At 55.9% G+C, this 19,171-nt stretch overlaps 2 protein-coding genes across 2 annotated transcripts in view; one reads left to right on the forward strand and one right to left on the reverse strand.

The window, feature by feature from the left end:
- LOC143817880 (protein FAM162A-like) overlaps positions 1-6,504 on the reverse strand; it is a 13,557-nt gene extending 7,053 nt beyond the window's left edge. Inside the window, exons 1-4 of the mRNA XM_077299352.1 lie at positions 6,374-6,504; positions 4,246-4,332; positions 3,718-3,823; positions 3,512-3,620 (exon numbers count right to left, since the gene is read on the reverse strand). Of these exons, the coding sequence (XP_077155467.1) occupies positions 3,512-3,620; positions 3,718-3,823; positions 4,246-4,332; positions 6,374-6,419 (348 nt within the window). The 5' untranslated portion in view covers positions 6,420-6,504. The remainder of the gene's footprint in view (positions 1-3,511; positions 3,621-3,717; positions 3,824-4,245; positions 4,333-6,373) is intronic.
- A 322-nt stretch (positions 6,505-6,826) lies between these two features.
- MIX23 (mitochondrial matrix import factor 23) lies at positions 6,827-18,962 on the forward strand. Its single transcript, XM_077293667.1, has 5 exons — positions 6,827-6,983; positions 11,504-11,629; positions 12,071-12,217; positions 16,158-16,217; positions 18,679-18,962. Exons 1-5 carry the CDS (start codon positions 6,933-6,935, stop codon positions 18,727-18,729), a joined length of 435 nt encoding a protein of 144 aa, XP_077149782.1. The 5' UTR covers positions 6,827-6,932; the 3' UTR covers positions 18,730-18,962.
- The last annotated feature ends 209 nt before the right edge of the window (positions 18,963-19,171 follow it).

Genomic DNA, 19,171 nt, shown 5'->3' on the forward strand with positions numbered 1-19,171 from the left:
GAGTATAATGCAGGATGTAACTCAGGATCAGTAATGTAATGTATGTACACAGTGACTGCACCAGCAGAATAGTGAGTGCAGCTCTGAAGTATAATACAGGATGTAACTCAGGATCAGTAATGTAATGTATGTACACAGTGACTGCACCAGCAGAATAGTGAGTGCAGCTCTGGGGTATAATACAGGATGTAACTCAGGATCAGTAATGCAATGTATGTACACAGTGACTGCACCAGCAGAATAGTGAGTGCAGCTCTGGAGTATAATACCGGAGGTAACTCAGGATCAGTAATGTAATGTATGTACACAGTGACTGCACCAGCAGAATAGTGAGTGCAGCTCTGGAGTATAATACAGGAGGTAACTCAGGATCAGTAATGTAATGTATGTACACAGTGACTGCACCAGCAGAATAGTGAGTGCAGCTCTGGAGTATAATACCGGAGGTAACTCAGGATCAGTAATGTAATGTATGTACACAGTGACTGCACCAGCAGGATAGTGAGTGCAGCTCTGGGGTATAATACAGGAGGTAACTCAGGACCAGTAATGTAATGTATGTATACAGTGACTGCACCAGCAGAATAGTGAGTGCAGCTCTGGGGTATAATACAGGATAATAGCCTTAGTTGCACCTAGTTTGTCCTTGTGTTGGTATTTCCCTGTATGTTTCATGTTTACCTTTCCTTTTCCTTTTGTGGGTTTTCAAGATAAGTAATACATCAGATTTGTCGACTTCCAGGGAATGGTGAGACATTTGCACAATGTAAAAGGTGACTGTTATTACACATAAGCAGATGTCAGACTGTAGTAATAGAGGTCACTGGCTCGCGGTGTCCGGTCGGTGTCGGTGTGCACACTGTATCTATCGCTCTTTGCCGGTTTGTTTATTCCGGTCCTGTTCTCTTCTGTGTTAGCAGCAAACTTTCCTGTTAATTTCTGCCATTGTTTTATTCATCCTGCGGGTCTCCCTGTGATCGCTCCCTTCTGGTCAGACCTCGCATCCTCCAGAAGTGTAGATTTAGATGTGCAGCATTGGCGCATCACATCAGAAATCTGCAGAAATCTACCAGAAGATAAGAGCCCCAGCTGCCTGTCTCCAGCACTATAGTGTACATAGCCCCCATACTGTCCATGGGTTTCAATGCAGTGGACTTCAGGAACATGGCAGCCGGAGGCGGTGCACGTACACATTAAGATCTTGGAACCTTCTTCGCCCGCCTCGTATCATCTTTATCCCACAACCCCAAACAGTTATTGATCACTTTTAACTCCCTTCTCGGTCCATCACAGCCCCTCCGACCTCCCTCATCTCTGCAAAAGACTTTGCCATACACTTCAACAAGATTGATCCAATCAGACAAGACTTTACTACTCAACCACCACAACCACTCTGTATACCAGACCACTGCCCTCTCCCACTAGCCTTCCTCCCAACATCACTGCAGAAGATCACACCTCACCACCTGTGCACTGGACCCCATCCCATCTCCTCCCCAAACTCACCTCCACGACACTTATCCCAGCCCTAACCCATCTCTTCAACTTATCAATCAATACTGGCACCTTATCTTCTGCTTTTGAACATGCCACGATCTACCTATTGTCAGCAATCCCTCAACCAGACCTCCACGTCAAGCTATCGCCCCATATTGCTGCTCCCGTTCACCTTCAAACTTCTCGAAAACCATGTCCACCTTCTACTTCCCACCTCTTATGTAATCTACTCTACCAACCGTCAATACGGCTTCCATCTTCACCTCTCCTCCGAAACTGCCCCGACAAAATGACTAACTACTTACAGCCTAAGTGAACAGACACTTCTCTACACTCCTCCTTCTAGATCAGACGTCTGCCGTTGACACAGTTGAGCACTGCCTCCTACTACACATCCTCTCTTCCCTCGTATCACAGTCCTCGCCCTCTCCTAAATCTCTTCATACCATCCTAACTACCTTCCTAACCGCACATTTACCGTCTCACATTCCCACATTACCTCCTCATCCTGCCCTCTCTCTGTCAATGTTCCTCAAGGCTCTGTCTTGGGACCCCTACTCTTCTCAATCTATATCTTTGGCTTGGGACAACTGACAGTCCCACGGCTTCCAGTAGCATCTATATGCTATATATCTGTCAGCCATATCCTCCTTCTTCTCCTCTCGCTTTCTAATGATCAACATACACAAAACTGACCTCATCATCTTTCCTCCATCTCACCTAACTCCCCTACCCGATCTAACTATCACAGTAACTGATATCACTCTTTCCCTTGTATCGGACGTCCATTGCCTCGGAGTAACCATCGACTTTGCTCTGTCCTTCACACCGCACTCCAAGCTCTCGCCACCTCAACCCAAAAATATTTCCAGAATCCGTCCTTTCTTCAACCCTCAATCTACTAAACTAATAGTGCTTTCATCATGTCCAACCTCGACTACTGCAATATCCTCCTCTGTGGCCTCCCCGCTAACACTCGCCCACCTCTCCAGTCCATCCTTAACTCTGCTGCCCGACTAATCCACCTCTCTCCTCACTACGCCTCCATTTCTCCCCTCTGAAAATCCCTTCATTGGCTCACAATTCCCAATTGAAGCTACTAACACTGACCTACAAAGCAGTCCATAATCTGTCTCCTCCATGTATCTCTGAACTAATCTCCCTATTTCTCCCACCACATAATCTCCGGTCTTCCCAAGACTTTCTCTCTTCCACGATCGCACGTTCCTCATCCAATCGCCTGCAAGACTTCTCCCGAGTGTCCCCATCCTCTGGAATTCTTATCCCCTACATTCAGAACTTTCAAGCAAAACTTTAAAACCCATCTCTTCAGAACAGTTTACAGCCTGAAATGACCATGATGCCACATCACCACCACAAAGCTTCGCCTCACCACCAGAGCTGGTGCCTCACCAACCAACATCAGAGCTGAAGCCTTACCAACATCGGAATTGTTTACTCACCAACACCACCAGAGCTGCCGCCTCACCAACACCACCAGAGCTGCCGCCTCACCAACACCACCAGAGCTGCCGCCTCACCAACACCACCAGAGCTGCCGCCTCACCAACACCACCAGAGCTGCCGCCTCACCAACACCACCAGAGCTGCCGCCTCACCAACACCACCAGAGCTGCCGCCTCACCAACACCACCAGAGCTGCCGCCTCACCAACACCACCAGAGCTGCCGCCTCACCAACACCACCAGAGCTGCCGCCTCACCAACACCACCAGAGCTGCCGCCTCACCAACACCACCAGAGCTGCCGCCTCACCAACACCACCAGAGCTGCCGCAGCCCCCAAACCTACTCTCCGCTTCCCAATTATCCTGTAGGCTACAAGCCGCAGGGTCGGGCCCTCTCCACTCTGTCACCATTAATAATAATACATATTATAATCTACACACTGCGATAGTACAGACCCAGTAATGGGATGATCAGTGTCCGGCGGCTCTTACAGATTTGTCCCCTCGCCCCATAGTAACCAGTGCCCCCAGTACAGATGCCGCTCACCTGCTTCCCAGATATGACCATTACGATGCAGCCCGCGATGGTCAGAAGCATCATCAGGACGGAGAACTTGACTCGCACTTTGCTTTTGGCTGAATCCACCATCTCGTATCTGGGAGAGAAGACAGACGCCATTTATACTGGGAAGAGCGGCCCCGGGCGTGAGCAGCACCACAACCCCCATCCTCCCCCACAGATCATTAACTTACGAGACAATTTCAGGAATATCAGATTCGTTCTTGAATCGTCCTCCCCAGACCAAAATCTTCTTCTCAAAGTTGGTGGGTTTATGTCCGGGAATTTTGAAGGACTGACCTGGAGGATAAGAAGGAGCTGGATGATGGGGGGACTGGGGGCAATAAGACTGAGGCCATTACCAGGACTGGGAGCAGTAATATCCCTCTGACCACCGGGGGCGCTGTGACGCGTGTCTGAGATAACGCGACCTACGTCCAGGAGGACAGGGACATCACACAAGGGCTTTCTGGACAAAAAGTGGAGTGTGCAGTCTGCAGACGCGGCCCCTCGCTGTGGGGTGCGGGGGCAGCTTGGTGGCTGAGGGGGCACAGGATTTTATTTGGTCACAAACATATAAAATATCAGTTATGGAAGGAAATTACATCTCCAGGGGTAAACCCCACCTGGGGACATGGACAGGGACATCACACAAGGGGTTAATCAGGCAGGAATGGTGGCGACCCAGGAGCGCAGCCCCCCGGCAGTGACGCTGGACTCACCTTCTGCTTTGGTCTTGTCCCCCTCGGGTTTGCTGCACTGCCATCTCCTGCCCACCAGAGACTGAGGGACGGGAACCGCAGACCTCCCTGGAAAAAGACAATGAACTGGTCATGTACACAGGGGGACTACAACTCCCAGCAGGCTATAGCTCGGGCACGTGGAGAGCTCGAGAAAATACAGCGGAATGATAGGGGAACACTAATCCGGGAGACCCCCACAAGACCTGCCGTATACCGGGAACCCCCCACAAGACCCGCCGTATACCGGGAACCCCCCACAAGACCTGCCGTACACCGGGAACCCCCCACAAGACCACCCGTATACCGGAAACCCCCCACAAGACCTGCCATATACCGGGAACACCCCACAAGACCTGCCGTATACCGGGAACACCCCACAAGACCTGCCGTATACCGGGAGACCCCCACAAGACCTGCCGTACACCGGAAACCCCCCACAAGACCTGCCATATACCGGGAACCCACCACAAGACCTGCCGTATACCGGGAACCCCCCACAAGACCTGCCGTATACCGGGAACCCCCCACAAGACCTGCCGTATACCGGGAGACCCCCACAAGACCTGCCGTATACTGGGAACCCCCCACAAGACCTGCCGTATACCGGGAACATCCCACAAGACCTGCCATATACCGGGAACATCCCACAAGACCTGCCATATACCGGGAACCCACCACAAGACCTGCCGTATACCGGGAACCCCCCACAAGACCTGCCGTACACCGGGAACCCCCCCACAAGACCACCCGTATACCGGAAACCCCCCACAAGACCTGCCATATACCGGGAACACCCCACAAGACCTGCCGTATACCGGGAACACCCCACAAGACCTGCCGTATACCGGGAGACCCCCACAAGACCTGCCGTACACCGGAAACCCCCCACAAGACCTGCCATATACCGGGAACCCACCACAAGACCTGCCGTATACCGGGAACCCCCCACAAGACCTGCCGTATACCGGGAACCCCCCACAAGACCTGCCGTATACCGGGAGACCCCCACAAGACCTGCCGTATACTGGGAACCCCCCACAAGACCTGCCGTATACCGGGAACCCCCCACAAGACCCGCCGTATACCGGGGACACCCCACAAGAAATGCCGTATACCGGGAACACCCCACAAGACCTGCCGTATACCGGGAACACCCCACAAGACCCGCCGTATACTAGGGACACCCCACAAGACCTGCCGTATACCGGGAACACCGCACAAGACCTGCCGTATACCGGGAACACCCCACAAGACCTGCCGTATACCGGGAACACCCCACAAGACCTGCCATATACCGGGAACCCCCCACAAGACCTGCCGTATACCGGGAACACCCCACAAGACCTGCCGTATACCGGGAACACCCCACAAGACCCGCCGTATACCGGGAACACCCCACAAGACCCGCCGTATACTAGGGACACCCCACAAGACCTGCTGTATACCGGGAACACCCCACAAGACCTGCTGTATACCGGTAACCCCCCACAAGACCTGCCATATACTGGGAACACCCCACAAGACCTGCCGTATACCGGGAACCCCCCACAAGACCTGCCATATACTGGGAACACCCCACAAGACCTGCCGTATACCGGGAACACCCCACAAGATCTGCTGTATACTGGGAACACCGCACAAGACCTGCCGTATACCGGGAACACCCCACAAGACCTGCCATATACTGGGAACACCCCACAAGACCTGCCGTATACCGGGAACACCCCACAAGATCTGCTGTATACTGGGAACACCCCACAAGACCTGCCGTATACCAGGAAACACCCCACAAGACCTGCCGTATACCGGGAACATCCCACAAGACCTGCCGTATACCGGGAACCCCCCACAAGACCTGCCGTATACCGGGCGCAGTGAGTACTGGGGTCCGGCACTTTCCAGGTCACTATCGGTCGCAGCGCTGCCGCCTGCACAGCTCTGTACCCTCGGTGTATATATATATTTATGTCACACTCGTCCCCTCCCCCGGCTCACATTGCTCCGGGTATACAGTACTATGGGGACGGGAGGCAGCAGCGCCCCCCGCGGGACCGCAGCGGAGTGACAGCCCGGGGCCCCTGAGCTCCGCGGTCACCTGACCACTCACCAGCCAATAGCCGCGTCCCGCTCCTCCCGAGCGCCGCTCGCAACATCTTCACATTCACACAATGACAAACTACTGACTGACGTCACTGCTCACAGGCCCCGCCCAGGACAGAACAGCCAATGGAATGTCGACGAGAAAATGCGGAATAAACCAATAGTAAAAGTCACATTGTCATTAACCAATGAGATAACAGAAGAAACAATTATTTGACCAATAAGAGAAAGGCACTGTGGCGCTGTAGCCAATCAGATTGACCAGAACGTTGTCAAATGTTCAGGCTTTAGTGAGTCGCCATTTTCTTGTAGCCAAATCCTAATATTCCTATGAAGAATCACCGAGAAAATGGCGGCCTCACTGTCGGAGACATATGTTGGTGTTACACGGGCCCGTGAGGCGCAGACTGCGTGTCACCGCTGCTCCGTAGAGCTGATGACAACGTGTGACCAGTAAAGACGGTTTACGTCATGGATGCGGCGGATACGCGGGTCAGGCGGTCTCCGCGGACACCTCATGAGGAGGTCAGAGGTCGGGGACGCGGAGGACCCCTGGCTGTCGCAATATGGCGGCGCCCAGTGGAGAGGTGAGCTGCGAGGATTTCACCGAGTTCCAGGTGAGGATTGTGTGAGAGACGTTACCGGGGACCGGGGAGTGCGAGAGCCGGAGAGGGAGGCCCGGCCCGGGGCTGCGGGGGAGGGGACGGTGCGGGGGTTCTGTGCTGCTGCCTGGTCAATGGGACGGCGCTGCCTGTGACCTCCGGGGGCCCTGCTAGAGAGCTCACACGGTGCTGGGGGCCCTGGTGGAGAGCTCGTGTGGTGCTGGGGGCCCCTGGTGGAGAGCTCGCGTGGTGCTGGGGGCCCCTGGTGGAGAGCTCGTGTGGTGCTGGGGGCCCCTGGTGGAGAGCTCGTGTGGTGCTGGGGGCCCCTGGTGGAGAGCTCGTGTGGTGCTGGGGGGCCCCTGGTGGAGAGCTCGTGTGGTGCTGGGGGCCCCTGGTGGAGAGCTCGTGTGGTGCTGGGGGCCCCTGGTGGAGAGCTCGTGTGGTGCTGGGGGCCCCTGGTGGAGAGCTCGTGTGGTGCTGGGGGGCCCCTGGTGGAGAGCTCGTGTGGTGCTGGGGGCCCCTGGTGGAGAGCTCGTGTGGTGCTGGGGGGCCCCTGGTGGAGAGCTCGTGTGGTGCTGGGGGCCCCTGGTGGAGAGCTCGCGTGGTGCTGGGGGCCCCTGGTGGAGAGCTCGTGTGGTGCTGGGGGGCCCCTGGTGGAGAGCTCGTGTGGTGCTGGGGGCCCCTGGTGGAGAGCTCGCGTGGTGCTGGGGGCCCCTGGTGGAGAGCTCGTGTGGTGCTGGGGGCCCCTGGTGGAGAGCTCGTGTGGTGCTGGGGGGCCCCTGGTGGAGAGCTCGTGTGGTGCTGGGGGGCCCCTGGTGGAGAGCTCGTGTGGTGCTGGGGGCCCCTGGTGGAGAGCTCGTGTGGTGCTGGGGGGCCCCTGGTGGAGAGCTCGTGTGGTGCTGGGGGCCCCTGGTGGAGAGCTCGCGTGGTGCTGGGGGCCCCTGGTGGAGAGCTCGTGTGGTGCTGGGGGGCCCCTGGTGGAGAGCTCGTGTGGTGCTGGGGGCCCCTGGTGGAGAGCTCGCGTGGTGCTGGGGGCCCCTGGTGGAGAGCTCGCGTGGTGCTGGGGGCCCCTGGTGGAGAGCTCGCGTGGTGCTGGGGGGCCCCTGGTGGAGAGCTCGTGTGGTGCTGGGGGGCCCCTGGTGGAGAGCTCGTGTGGTGCTGGGGGCCCCTGGTAGAGAGCTCGTGTGGTGCTGGGGGCCCCTGGTGGAGAGCTCGCGTGGTGCTGGGGGCCCCTGGTGGAGAGCTCGTGTGGTGCTGGGGGCCCCTGGTGGAGAGCTCGTGTGGTGCTGGGGGCCCCTGGTGGAGAGCTCGTGTGGTGCTGGGGGCCCCTGGTAGAGAGCTCGTGTGGTGCTGGGGGCCCCTGGTGGAGAGCTCGTGTGGTGCTGGGGGGCCCTGGTAGAGAGCTCGCGTGGTGCTGGGGGGCCCCTGGTGGAGAGCTCGTGTGGTGCTGGGGGCCCCTGGTAGAGAGCTCGCGTGGTGCTGGGGGCCCCTGGTGGAGAGCTCGTGTGGTGCTGGGGGGCCCCTGGTGGAGAGCTCGTGTGGTGCTGGGGGGCCCCTGGTGGAGAGCTCGTGTGGTGCTGGGGGCCCCTGGTAGAGAGCTCGCGTGGTGCTGGGGGCCCCTGGTAGAGAGCTCGCGTGGTGCTGGGGGCCCCTGGTAGAGAGCTCGCGTGGTGCTGGGGGCCCCTGGTAGAGAGCTCGCGTGGTGCTGGGGGCGAGCTCGCGTGGTGCTGGGGGGCCCCTGGTGGAGAGCTCGCGTGGTGCTGGGGGGCCCCTGGTGGAGAGCTCGCGTGGTGCTGGGGGGCCCCTGGTGGAGAGCTCGCGTGGTGCTGGGGGGCCCCTGGTGGAGAGCTCGCGTGGTGCTGGGGGGCCCCTGGTGGAGAGCTCGCGTGGTGCTGGGGGGCCCCTGGTGGAGAGCTCGCGTGGTGCTGGGGGGCCCCTGGTGGAGAGCTCGCGTGGTGCTGGGGGGCCCCTGGTGGAGAGCTCGCGTGGTGCTGGGGGGCCCCTGGTGGAGAGCTCGCGTGGTGCTGGGGGGCCCCTGGTGGAGAGCTCGCGTGGTGCTGGGGGCCCCTGGTGGAGAGCTCGCGTGGTGCTGGGGGGCCCCTGGTGGAGAGCTCGTGTGGTGCTGGGGGGCCCCTGGTGGAGAGCTCGTGTGGTGCTGGGGGCCCCTGGTGGAGAGCTCGTGTGGTGCTGGGGGGCCCCTGGTGGAGAGCTCGTGTGGTGCTGGGGGCCCCTGGTGGAGAGCTCGCGTGGTGCTGGGGGCCCCTGGTGGAGAGCTCGTGTGGTGCTGGGGGGCCCCTGGTGGAGAGCTCGTGTGGTGCTGGGGGCCCCTGGTGGAGAGCTCGCGTGGTGCTGGGGGCCCCTGGTGGAGAGCTCGCGTGGTGCTGGGGGCCCCTGGTGGAGAGCTCGCGTGGTGCTGGGGGTCCCCTGGTGGAGAGCTCGTGTGGTGCTGGGGGGCCCCTGGTGGAGAGCTCGTGTGGTGCTGGGGGCCCCTGGTGGAGAGCTCGTGTGGTGCTGGGGGCCCCTGGTGGAGAGCTCGTGTGGTGCTGGGGGCCCCTGGTGGAGAGCTCGCGTGGTGCTGGGGGCCCCTGGTGGAGAGCTCGTGTGGTGCTGGGGGCCCCTGGTGGAGAGCTCGTGTGGTGCTGGGGGCCCCTGGTGGAGAGCTCGTGTGGTGCTGGGGGCCCCTGGTGGAGAGCTCGTGTGGTGCTGGGGGCCCCTGGTGGAGAGCTCGTGTGGTGCTGGGGGCCCCTGGTGGAGAGCTCGTGTGGTGCTGGGGGGCCCTGGTAGAGAGCTCGCGTGGTGCTGGGGGGCCCCTGGTGGAGAGCTCGTGTGGTGCTGGGGGCCCCTGGTAGAGAGCTCGCGTGGTGCTGGGGGCCCCTGGTGGAGAGCTCGCGTGGTGCTGGGGGGCCCCTGGTGGAGAGCTCGCGTGGTGCTGGGGGGCCCCTGGTGGAGAGCTCGCGTGGTGCTGGGGGCCCCTGGTAGAGAGCTCGCGTGGTGCTGGGGGCCCCTGGTAGAGAGCTCGCGTGGTGCTGGGGGCCCCTGGTAGAGAGCTCGCGTGGTGCTGGGGGCGAGCTCGCGTGGTGCTGGGGGGCCCCTGGTGGAGAGCTCGCGTGGTGCTGGGGGGCCCCTGGTGGAGAGCTCGCGTGGTGCTGGGGGGCCCCTGGTGGAGAGCTCGCGTGGTGCTGGGGGGCCCCTGGTGGAGAGCTCGCGTGGTGCTGGGGGGCCCCTGGTGGAGAGCTCGCGTGGTGCTGGGGGGCCCCTGGTGGAGAGCTCGCGTGGTGCTGGGGGGCCCCTGGTGGAGAGCTCGCGTGGTGCTGGGGGGCCCCTGGTGGAGAGCTCGCGTGGTGCTGGGGGGCCCCTGGTGGAGAGCTCGCGTGGTGCTGGGGGGCCCCTGGTGGAGAGCTCGCGTGGTGCTGGGGGGCCCCTGGTGGAGAGCTCGCGTGGTGCTGGGGGCCCCTGGTGGAGAGCTCGCGTGGTGCTGGGGGGCCCCTGGTGGAGAGCTCGCGTGGTGCTGGGGGGCCCCTGGTGGAGAGCTCGCGTGGTGCTGGGGGGCCCCTGGTGGAGAGCTCGCATGGTGCTGGGGGGCCCCTGGTAGAGAGCTCGTGTGGTGGTGGGAGGAGGGCCTCATAGAGAGCTTGGCATTATCTCCAGGGCCTGCAGGACTACAAGTCCCAGCTCTGAGATCGGTCTGTGTGGCGGCTGCCAATAGAATCCTGGGAAAGCTGGTGACGCCCGACACGTCTGATATTGGGGGTCTCGGGCCCCTTCCATCACTGACCTCGGCATGTTTGCAGTTCTGAGTATGGAGATGGCGGCCATATACAGTCCGTTCTGCGGCCCCCGGACTTGGATGTTTCCGGCCTCGGTGTCGAGGCTGAGAAAGTGATCAGAGCCGAAATCCAGCATCCCTGGTCTAACAACATGGGGATCAGTGACCGGGACCCCCAGTGACCGCGGAGCCCCCTGCAGTGCCGGCCCCTGTGCCCATGGGAGTGCACGGCACAATATGGGGTGGAGGGCGATGCAGACCTCAGCGCTGCTGTTTAAGTTTTCGTAGATTTCCACAGGGGGGGATAAGTTGTGTATTATACTCCGGTCACACCCAGAGCTGTGCTCAGTGCTCCCATACGCCCCCCGCAGGGCGTGCACTTATCCAGCAGATGGAGCTGGTCATTGGAGAGCTGTCAGGATGGCAGCAGGACTCAGAGAGCAGCTTTGAATGTAACTGGAGTAAAATCTGTATTGGAGCTTGAGGCGCATTATGCCAGATCCTGCAGCCGTGACCCGGGAGTGATCCCATGATGCACTGCGCTCAGACATCAGGCTGTCTGTCAAGCGGGTAATGAAGCTTTGGGTGTGACTAGAGTAATGTACATGTTACACTTTAGTTTCACAGTTTCTTATTCTCCAGTCACAGCCAGAGCTGCATTTGCTTTGTTGACTGTTGTGACTGTTTAACGAAATCAGAATAATGCCTGCAGCTTTGGCTGTGACTGGAGTAGCGCTGATTTTAGTTGTGCTGTCACCGGTCTCTGCAGGAAATCCTCCGGGTGATGAGGACGATAGACGACCGGATCGTCCACGAGCTGAACACGACCGTCCCCACTGTGTCCTTCGCTGGAAAGATCGATGCCAGTCAGACGTGCCGGCAGCTGTATGAGTCTGTGAGTGCCCGCGCTGCCTCCCTGCGGCCCGGTGCCCGCGCTGCTTCTCTGCGGCCCGGTGCCCGCGCTGCCTCCCTGCGGCCCGGTGCCCGCGCTGCGGCCCGGTGCCCGCGCTGCCTCCCTGCGGCCCGGTGCCCGCGCTGCCTCCCTGCGGCCCGGTGCCCGCGCTGCGGCCCGGTGCCCGCGCTGCCTCCCTGCGGCCCGGTGCCCGCGCTGCCTCCCTGCGGCCCGGTGCCCGCGCTGCCTCCCTGCGGCCCGGTGCCCGCGCTGCCTCCCTGCGGCCCGGTGCCCGCGCTGCCTCCCTGCGGCCCGGTGCCCGCGCTGCCTCCCTGCGGCCCGGTGCCCGCGCTGCCTCCCTGCGGCCCGGTGCCCGCGCTGCCTCCCTGCGGCCCGGTGCCCGCATCACAGTCACCTCCCCCGTTCACTGTGTTTCCTCCTCAGCTCCTCGCCGCTCACCGCTCTCGGGAAAAGACCATAAAGAGCTGCATATCTCAGACGTCCATTACTGTGAATAGCTTCCAGGAGGAGAGAAAGAGGAACCCGGACAACCTGGCGGTAATGAGGCAGCTCAGGAAGGAGCAGACCAAGGTGAGAGCGCCTGGTGCCGCCGTCGCCGGACACTGCTGTCTCCATGTCTGCTCCAGCGCCGGTCTCAACCCTCGTTCCCTTCTCGGGCCGCACTCGCATCACATTTATCATCCTCTCTGGTTTTTTTTGTACCATCATTAATTTCTGTGCGTGATTTCATTGCAATGTCCGGGGTATCTGACGAGATTCCCGGCTGCCTCATTTTTGACATTCTTACTGTTCGCCCCTGTCAGCTGCTCGCGGTGTGCGGGCGGCGGCTGCTGCTCGCGGTGTGCGGGCGGCGGCTGCTGCTCGCGGTGTGCGGGCGGCGGCTGCTGCTCGCGGTGTGCGGGCGGCGGCTGCTGCTCGGGGTGTGCGGGCGGCTGCTGATGCTCCTCAGTGTGACCACCAGCCTTTGTTGCATGGAGTCTTTGTGGTGTGGCTGCGGGCGGGTGATCCAGGACTTGCTGCCTGTGGACAGAACATAGAAACTTTCCTGCTCAGCGTCGCGGTTCCCATCATTGTTTGCTGCGTTGTCGACGTCTCGTGCAGGAGATCAGAACTCCGGTGGTGCGGTGACCGCCGCACATGTGGTAGAGAATCTGCAGGAAGAGGAGCCATGACACAGGTGGAGCAGAATGTGCGGCGTCCTGATAACAGAAGTCATCGCCCTATAATGGTGATTTCCGCCCCGCTCCTGTGATGTAGAAGGCTCTGCTCTGCTCGCTGCTGCTGCCTCTGCAGGTGACATTGTGTCTGCTGATAACCACGGGGTCGTGTGCGCCGTCAGCAGGTATGATGCACATGTCCCATTAATTAAAATGGCAGCAGGGTGGGCAGCACAGAGACCACTTCAATGAAAGGTCTTGTATACTAATGACCTCTCCTCAGGATAAATTGTCAATTTTAGATTAGTGGGGGTCCGGGACCCTCACCGACCATCTGCTTGTACCAGCATGATATGACCCTTGTCCAGCTCCTACTGTAGTGATTGCAGTACCTGAGCTCGGCCACTTGATGGTGCTCTGGTGCTTAGCAGCTGACCATTGGGGGCTGAGTGTCTGACCCCACAGATTTTTCATTAATGATTTGTCCTAATGAGAGGTCATCAATATATGACCTGGACATCCCCTCTAAGGTGGATCCTGGGCAGGAGGCATCATGGAGGCTTCTGGGACTGACTGGTGGAGCGTCCTGGAGAGGTTAGTACCAGACAGTCGTGGTGTTGCGGGATTTTTATCTCTTCCCTGCGGCTCTTCAGTAGTTCGCTGACCCGTCCTCTCGCGCTCTGGAGGACGTCGGCCCCGTGTGATGCAGTTTCCTGTATGACCTCGCTGCTCATTTTTCCAGGGTTGCCGATATTTAATAATAATAATTTTAATAATAATAATAATTTTATTTATATAGCGCCAACATATTCCGCAGCGCTTTACAACTTATAGAGGGGACTTATACAGACAACAGACATTACAGCATAACAGAAATCACAGTTCAAAACAGATACCAGGAGGAATGAGGGCCCTGCTGCTCGCAAGCTACAAACTATGAGGAAAAGGGGAGACACGAGAGGTGGATGGTAACAATTGCTTTAGTTATTTGGACCAGCCATAGTGTAAGGCTCGGGTGTTCATGTAAAGCTGCATGAACCAGTTAACTGCCTAAGTATGTAAAAGTACAGACACAGAGGCTATTAACTGCATAAAGTGTATGAGAACATGATGGAGGAACGTGATTATGTTGTTGTTTTTTATTAATAGGCCACACAGGGATAGTTAGGTTAATGCGTTGAGGCGGTAGGCCAGTCTGAACAAATGAGTTTTTAGTGCACGCTTAAAACTGTGGGGATTGGGGATTAATTGTATTAACCTAGGTAGTGCATTCCAAAGAATCGGCGCCGCACGTGTAAAGTCTTGGAGACGGGAGTGGGAGGTTCTGATTATTGAGGATGCTAACCTGAGGTCATTAGCAGAGCGGAGGGCACGGGTAGGTTGGTAGACTGAGACCAGAGAGGAGATGTAGGGTGGTGCTGAGCCATGGAGTGCTTTGTGGATGAGGGTAGTAATTTTGTACTGGATTCTAGATTGGATGGGTAGCCAGTGTAATGACTGGCACAAGGTAGAGGCATCGGTGTAACGGTTGGCGAGGAATATGATCCTGGCAGCAGCATTCAGGACAGATTGGAGCGGGGAGAGTCTGGTAAAAGGCAGGCCAATTAGTAGAGAGTTACAATAGTCCAGACGAGAATGAATAAGTGAGACAGTAAGAGTTTTTGCAGAGTCGAAAGTAAGAAAAGGGCGAATTCTGGAAATGTTTTTGAGATGCAGATAAGAAGAGCGAGCCAGTGATCGGATGTGGGGGGTGAATGAAAGCTCGGAATCAAGGATGACCCCAAGGCAGCGGGCATGTTGCTTTGGAGTAATGGTGGAACCGCACACAGAGATGGCAATGTCGGGCAAAGGTAGGTTTGTAGAGGGAGAGAACACGAGGAGTTCAGTTTTTGACAGGTTCAGTTTCAGATAGAGGGAGGACATGATGTTAGAGACAGCGGTAAGACAATCACTGGTGTTCTCTAAAAAGGTCGGCGTGATAACAGGAGAAGAGGTGTATAATTGGGTGTCGTCAGCATAGAGATGGTACTGGAAACCAAATCTACTGATTGTTTGACCAATAGGGGCGGTATACAAAGAGAAGAGGAGGGGGCCTAGGACTGATCCTTGAGGAACCCCAACAGTAAGGGGAAGGTGAGAGGAGGAGGAACCAGCAAAACATACAGTGAAGGATCGGTCAGAGAGATAGGAGGAGAACCAGGAGAGAACGGTGTCCTTGAGGCCGATGGAGCGGAGCATAGTGAGGAGGAGCTGATGATCCACAGTATCGAATGCTGCGGAGAGATCCAAGAGAATTAGCATGGAATAGTGACCATTAGATTTAGCTGTTAGTAGGTCATTAGAGACTTTAGTGAGGGCAGTTTCAGTAGAGTGTAAAGAGCGGAAACCAGATTGAAGAGGGTCGAGAAGAGAGTTATCTGAGAGATAGCGGGTAAGACGGGAGTGGACCAGGCGTTCCCGGAGTTTAGAGATGAAGGGAAGATTAGAGACAGGTCTATAATTAGCGGCACAATTTTGATCGAGGGAGGGCTTTTTAAGTAGTGGATGTATGATGGCATGCTTAAATGAGGAGGGAAAAATACCGGAAGTGAGGGAAAGGTTGAATATTTTTGTTAGGTGAGAGGTGACAGCCGGGGAAAGGGACTGGAGGAGATGCGACGGAATGGGGTCGCTGGTGCAAGTGGTCGGGCGAGAAGATGCAAGGAGCCTGCTTACTTCTTCTTCTGTAACTGGTTCAAAGTCAGAGAGTGAACTAGATGCAGTGGGGGAGGGAGGACAGTGCTTGGTATGAAGAGATTGGGAAATGATTTCCTGTCGAATGTGGTCAATTTTTTCTTTGAAGTAATTGGCCAGATCGTCAGCGTGGAGATCTGTGGTTGGGGCCTGCTCTCTTGGGTTGAGTAGGGACCGGAAAGTGTCAAAGAGACTATTTATTTATTTATTCTCCGTATTTGTCGTTTTTCTTCCATCGTGTCTTCTCCGGGAGGTTTTCGCTGCTGATGAGCTGTAACATTCACCTATTTCTGGGCACAGTGTAGGCCGGGGGCTGTGACAACCTGCCAGCACGGCCCTGGGCGCCAATTACCTCTCCTCCACTATCCTCAATAATATCTGCAGTGGTCGTCACTGACTGCGGTGTGTAACAGGTTAAACAGGAAGATCCTGACCCGACTATTGCAGCTCGGTGTCGGCTCCATTACACGGCAGCGGGGTAAATGTTAGCACGTCGTCCGGCCATCCCCCCCATTACTAAACTACATCTCCCACAATGCACCGCACTGCGCGCTATTGCTCCCTGTTATCTGGCGGTGATGACCTCTGACCCCTCCTCACCTTTGTTTGTTTTTTCTCAGTTGAAGCTTCTGCAATCTGAGCTGAATGTGGAGGAAGTGGTGAACGACCGGAGCTGGAAGGTAAGGAGCGGCCTCCACGCCGCCCCTCCCCCCCATGCCCGCTGCCCCCCTGTAAGGACATAAGTCGCCCCCGCGTGGAGGATGGGGCGCATGAATTGTCTGAAGCACCTGGTGAATGTGCGCGTCCTGTATAGCTGGGTATATAGAAGGCCACTGCACACGGTGGACGCCATCTGCGCCTGACGGACCCCACTGATAGTAATGGGGTCTGCCGGGTTCTTGTGATGGTCTGCTGACACACAGGACTCTCTTCACTGCAGTGACAGAAGGAACCTGAGCGCCACGTTGCTGCTCCTATGAAGACCATGATTGGAACTAAAGTGGATACAAAAAGTCTACACACCCCATTTGATATGTTGCAGTAGCTCCCCCATCTGTCAGATTATGGGGGCTCCTACTGTGCACAGCGCCCTCTTCAGGTCACCACAGATTGGCCCTTGGGTTCGGGTCTGGGCTCGGCCGTTCCAGAACTTCCACTTTCTTCTGGAGGAGTCGTTCTTTTGGTAATTTGGAGGTCATTTAGGGTCATTGTCAGTTGAAAGGTGAAATTCCTCCTCCTCTTCCGCTGTTTAGAAGCGGCCGAAAGGTTTTGTGATGAATTTGACTGATCTGCTCTGTATATAATCTCCTCCCTCTTGTTTAAAGCCCCAGTTACAGCTGCTGAGAAAAACATCCCAGAGCAAACTGCTGCCTCCACCATGCCTCACTGGGGGGATGGTGATCTTCTGGCGATGTGTGTTGTTGGGTTAGCACCTTTTGGGATTATGGTCCAAAACTTCTCCTTTGGTCTCATCAGAGAGAACACATTTCACACATACTTTTGACAGACGTGTTAAAGGTTTTGACAAAATATAACTGGGCTTGAATGTTGTTCTTTGGGAAAAAAAAAGTCTTCCATCTTGCCCCTCGACCCAACAGACCGGTCAGATGGAGACTGTGAGATTGTCACACGAAGGACTGGCCAGAAATTTGGCAGCACTTCTAAATTGCTATCTGGCTCTGGGCAGCCTCCAGGGACAATTTTCTTGTCTTTTCATCAATTTTTGAGGGGCGTCCAAATCTAGGTAAAGTCACTGTTGTGTCAAATTGAAGCCTCTTTTTGATGACGTCTTCACAATACTGCATCTAATGCCGGGGGAATGTTTTATACTCTTCTCCTGGCTAATAACTTTCCACAGTGAGATCCTTTGCTGTGTTGTCAGCTGTTTACAGACCAGGAAAATCCTTCTAGAGCAGCGACACTTTCTCTGGGGTTAGTCAGAATTGCAGTAAATGACGGCGGCCGAGCGCTGACTGCCATGTAACATGGGGGAACCGTGACCAGCTGACCCTCAACACAACCACATCCACAATCATAAGGGAGTCTATATAAGGCTATGTGCACACGTAGAATGGTCCACTGCGGATTTTTCCGCAGCAGATTTGATAAATCCGCAGGGCAAAAACACCGTGTTTTTCCTGTGGATTTATTGTGGATTTATTGCGGATTTACCTCGGGTTTTTGTGCGGATTCCACTGTGGTTTTACACCTGCGGTTTTCTATTATGGAGCAGGTGTAAAACCGGATTCTGTGCGGATTCTGCACAAAGAATTGACATGCTGCGGAATGTAAACTGCTGCGTTTCCGCGCGTTTTTTTTCCAAAGCATGGGCACAGCGTTTTCGGTTTCCCATAGGTTTACATTGTAAACTCATGGGGACACTGCTGCGGATGCGCAGCAAAATCCGCATTGTGTGCACAGGGCCTTAAGCTGACCGCTCGCAGCGCAAAATACCAACTGGCCCTCTCACAGCTCAATTGACGGACGGATTAAAAAAAAATAATTACGGATCTCAGAAAAAGGTGACAAAACAAGTTTCCTTTTATATTTGGTTAGCAAACTTCTTTAATTTTAGTGTTTTTATAGTAAAAATACAATCTATAACTGCAGAGTTTGGTGTCGCCGTAATCGCGGTGACCAGGAGAATTGTTTGCCTGGGTCATTCTTACTGAATAATGAACGCTACAAAAACCCCAAAATCAATGACGGAATTTGATTTTTTGTTTGTTTTTGTTTTTTTCCCATTTTACCACATTTGCATTTTTTTTTTTTTTTTAGTATATGATAAAATAGTGAATTTCAAATCTACAACTCGTCCCTCAAAAAAACAATCCCTCGTATAGATATGGAAACAGAACGTAGAACTGTTATGGATCTTGGAAAAAGGGAGGAAAATGTAAAAAATAAAATTGGCCTAAGTGGGTAGGGCAGAAGTTAGTATGGTCAGTTACATTGTGTCTGTTTCCTCCAGTAATTCCGCTGCTTTGCTGCTATCTCTCAGGCGCTGCACCTTATATCTTCCTGCAGGTTTCAGGGAGATGTAGCTGTAATCTGATGTTACAAGGATTGTCTGTCCGTGGTGATGCGTGCGCCGCTCTGGATGTGATATTTTCATTATTCTCGTCGTCTTTGTGATTACAGGTTTTCAGCGAGCGCTGTCGACTGCACTACAAGCCCCCAAAGGAGCAGTAACCCAGGGACTGTGATCTGAGACCGCCGCGCTCCCGTCTGGGGATGTGAACGTTTCCTCCGAGGAGCCCGAGCCGGCACAATAGGATGAAGAATATTTTATCTCGTCTATTATCAGACGTAGCCCGAAATGAGCGCGATTCATTGTGACTGCGAGGAGGACGGAGACGAGGACAAGCTGACGTTTTCTATGAAATCTGTAGTTTTATTAACATTAAATATCATTTTCAGACGGAGCGTGAAACTTTTTTTAATTCATCTTCTTACATTAACGATAGATTGTCGTCATCGGATGTAAGACCAAGACATGGTGCACCTTCTCGTGTTTGGTGGTATTCCTCCACCAGTAAAGTATCTGCACCTGTACATTGTGCCAGAAACCCACCATGTTTTAGATGACAAAATTGACAATTTTTTTTTTTTTTTTTTCTCTGATCGGTTTTTA

This window comes from Ranitomeya variabilis, chromosome 3, assembly GCF_051348905.1.
Source record: "Ranitomeya variabilis isolate aRanVar5 chromosome 3, aRanVar5.hap1, whole genome shotgun sequence".
NCBI classification, from domain to species: Eukaryota; Metazoa; Chordata; class Amphibia; order Anura; family Dendrobatidae; genus Ranitomeya; species Ranitomeya variabilis.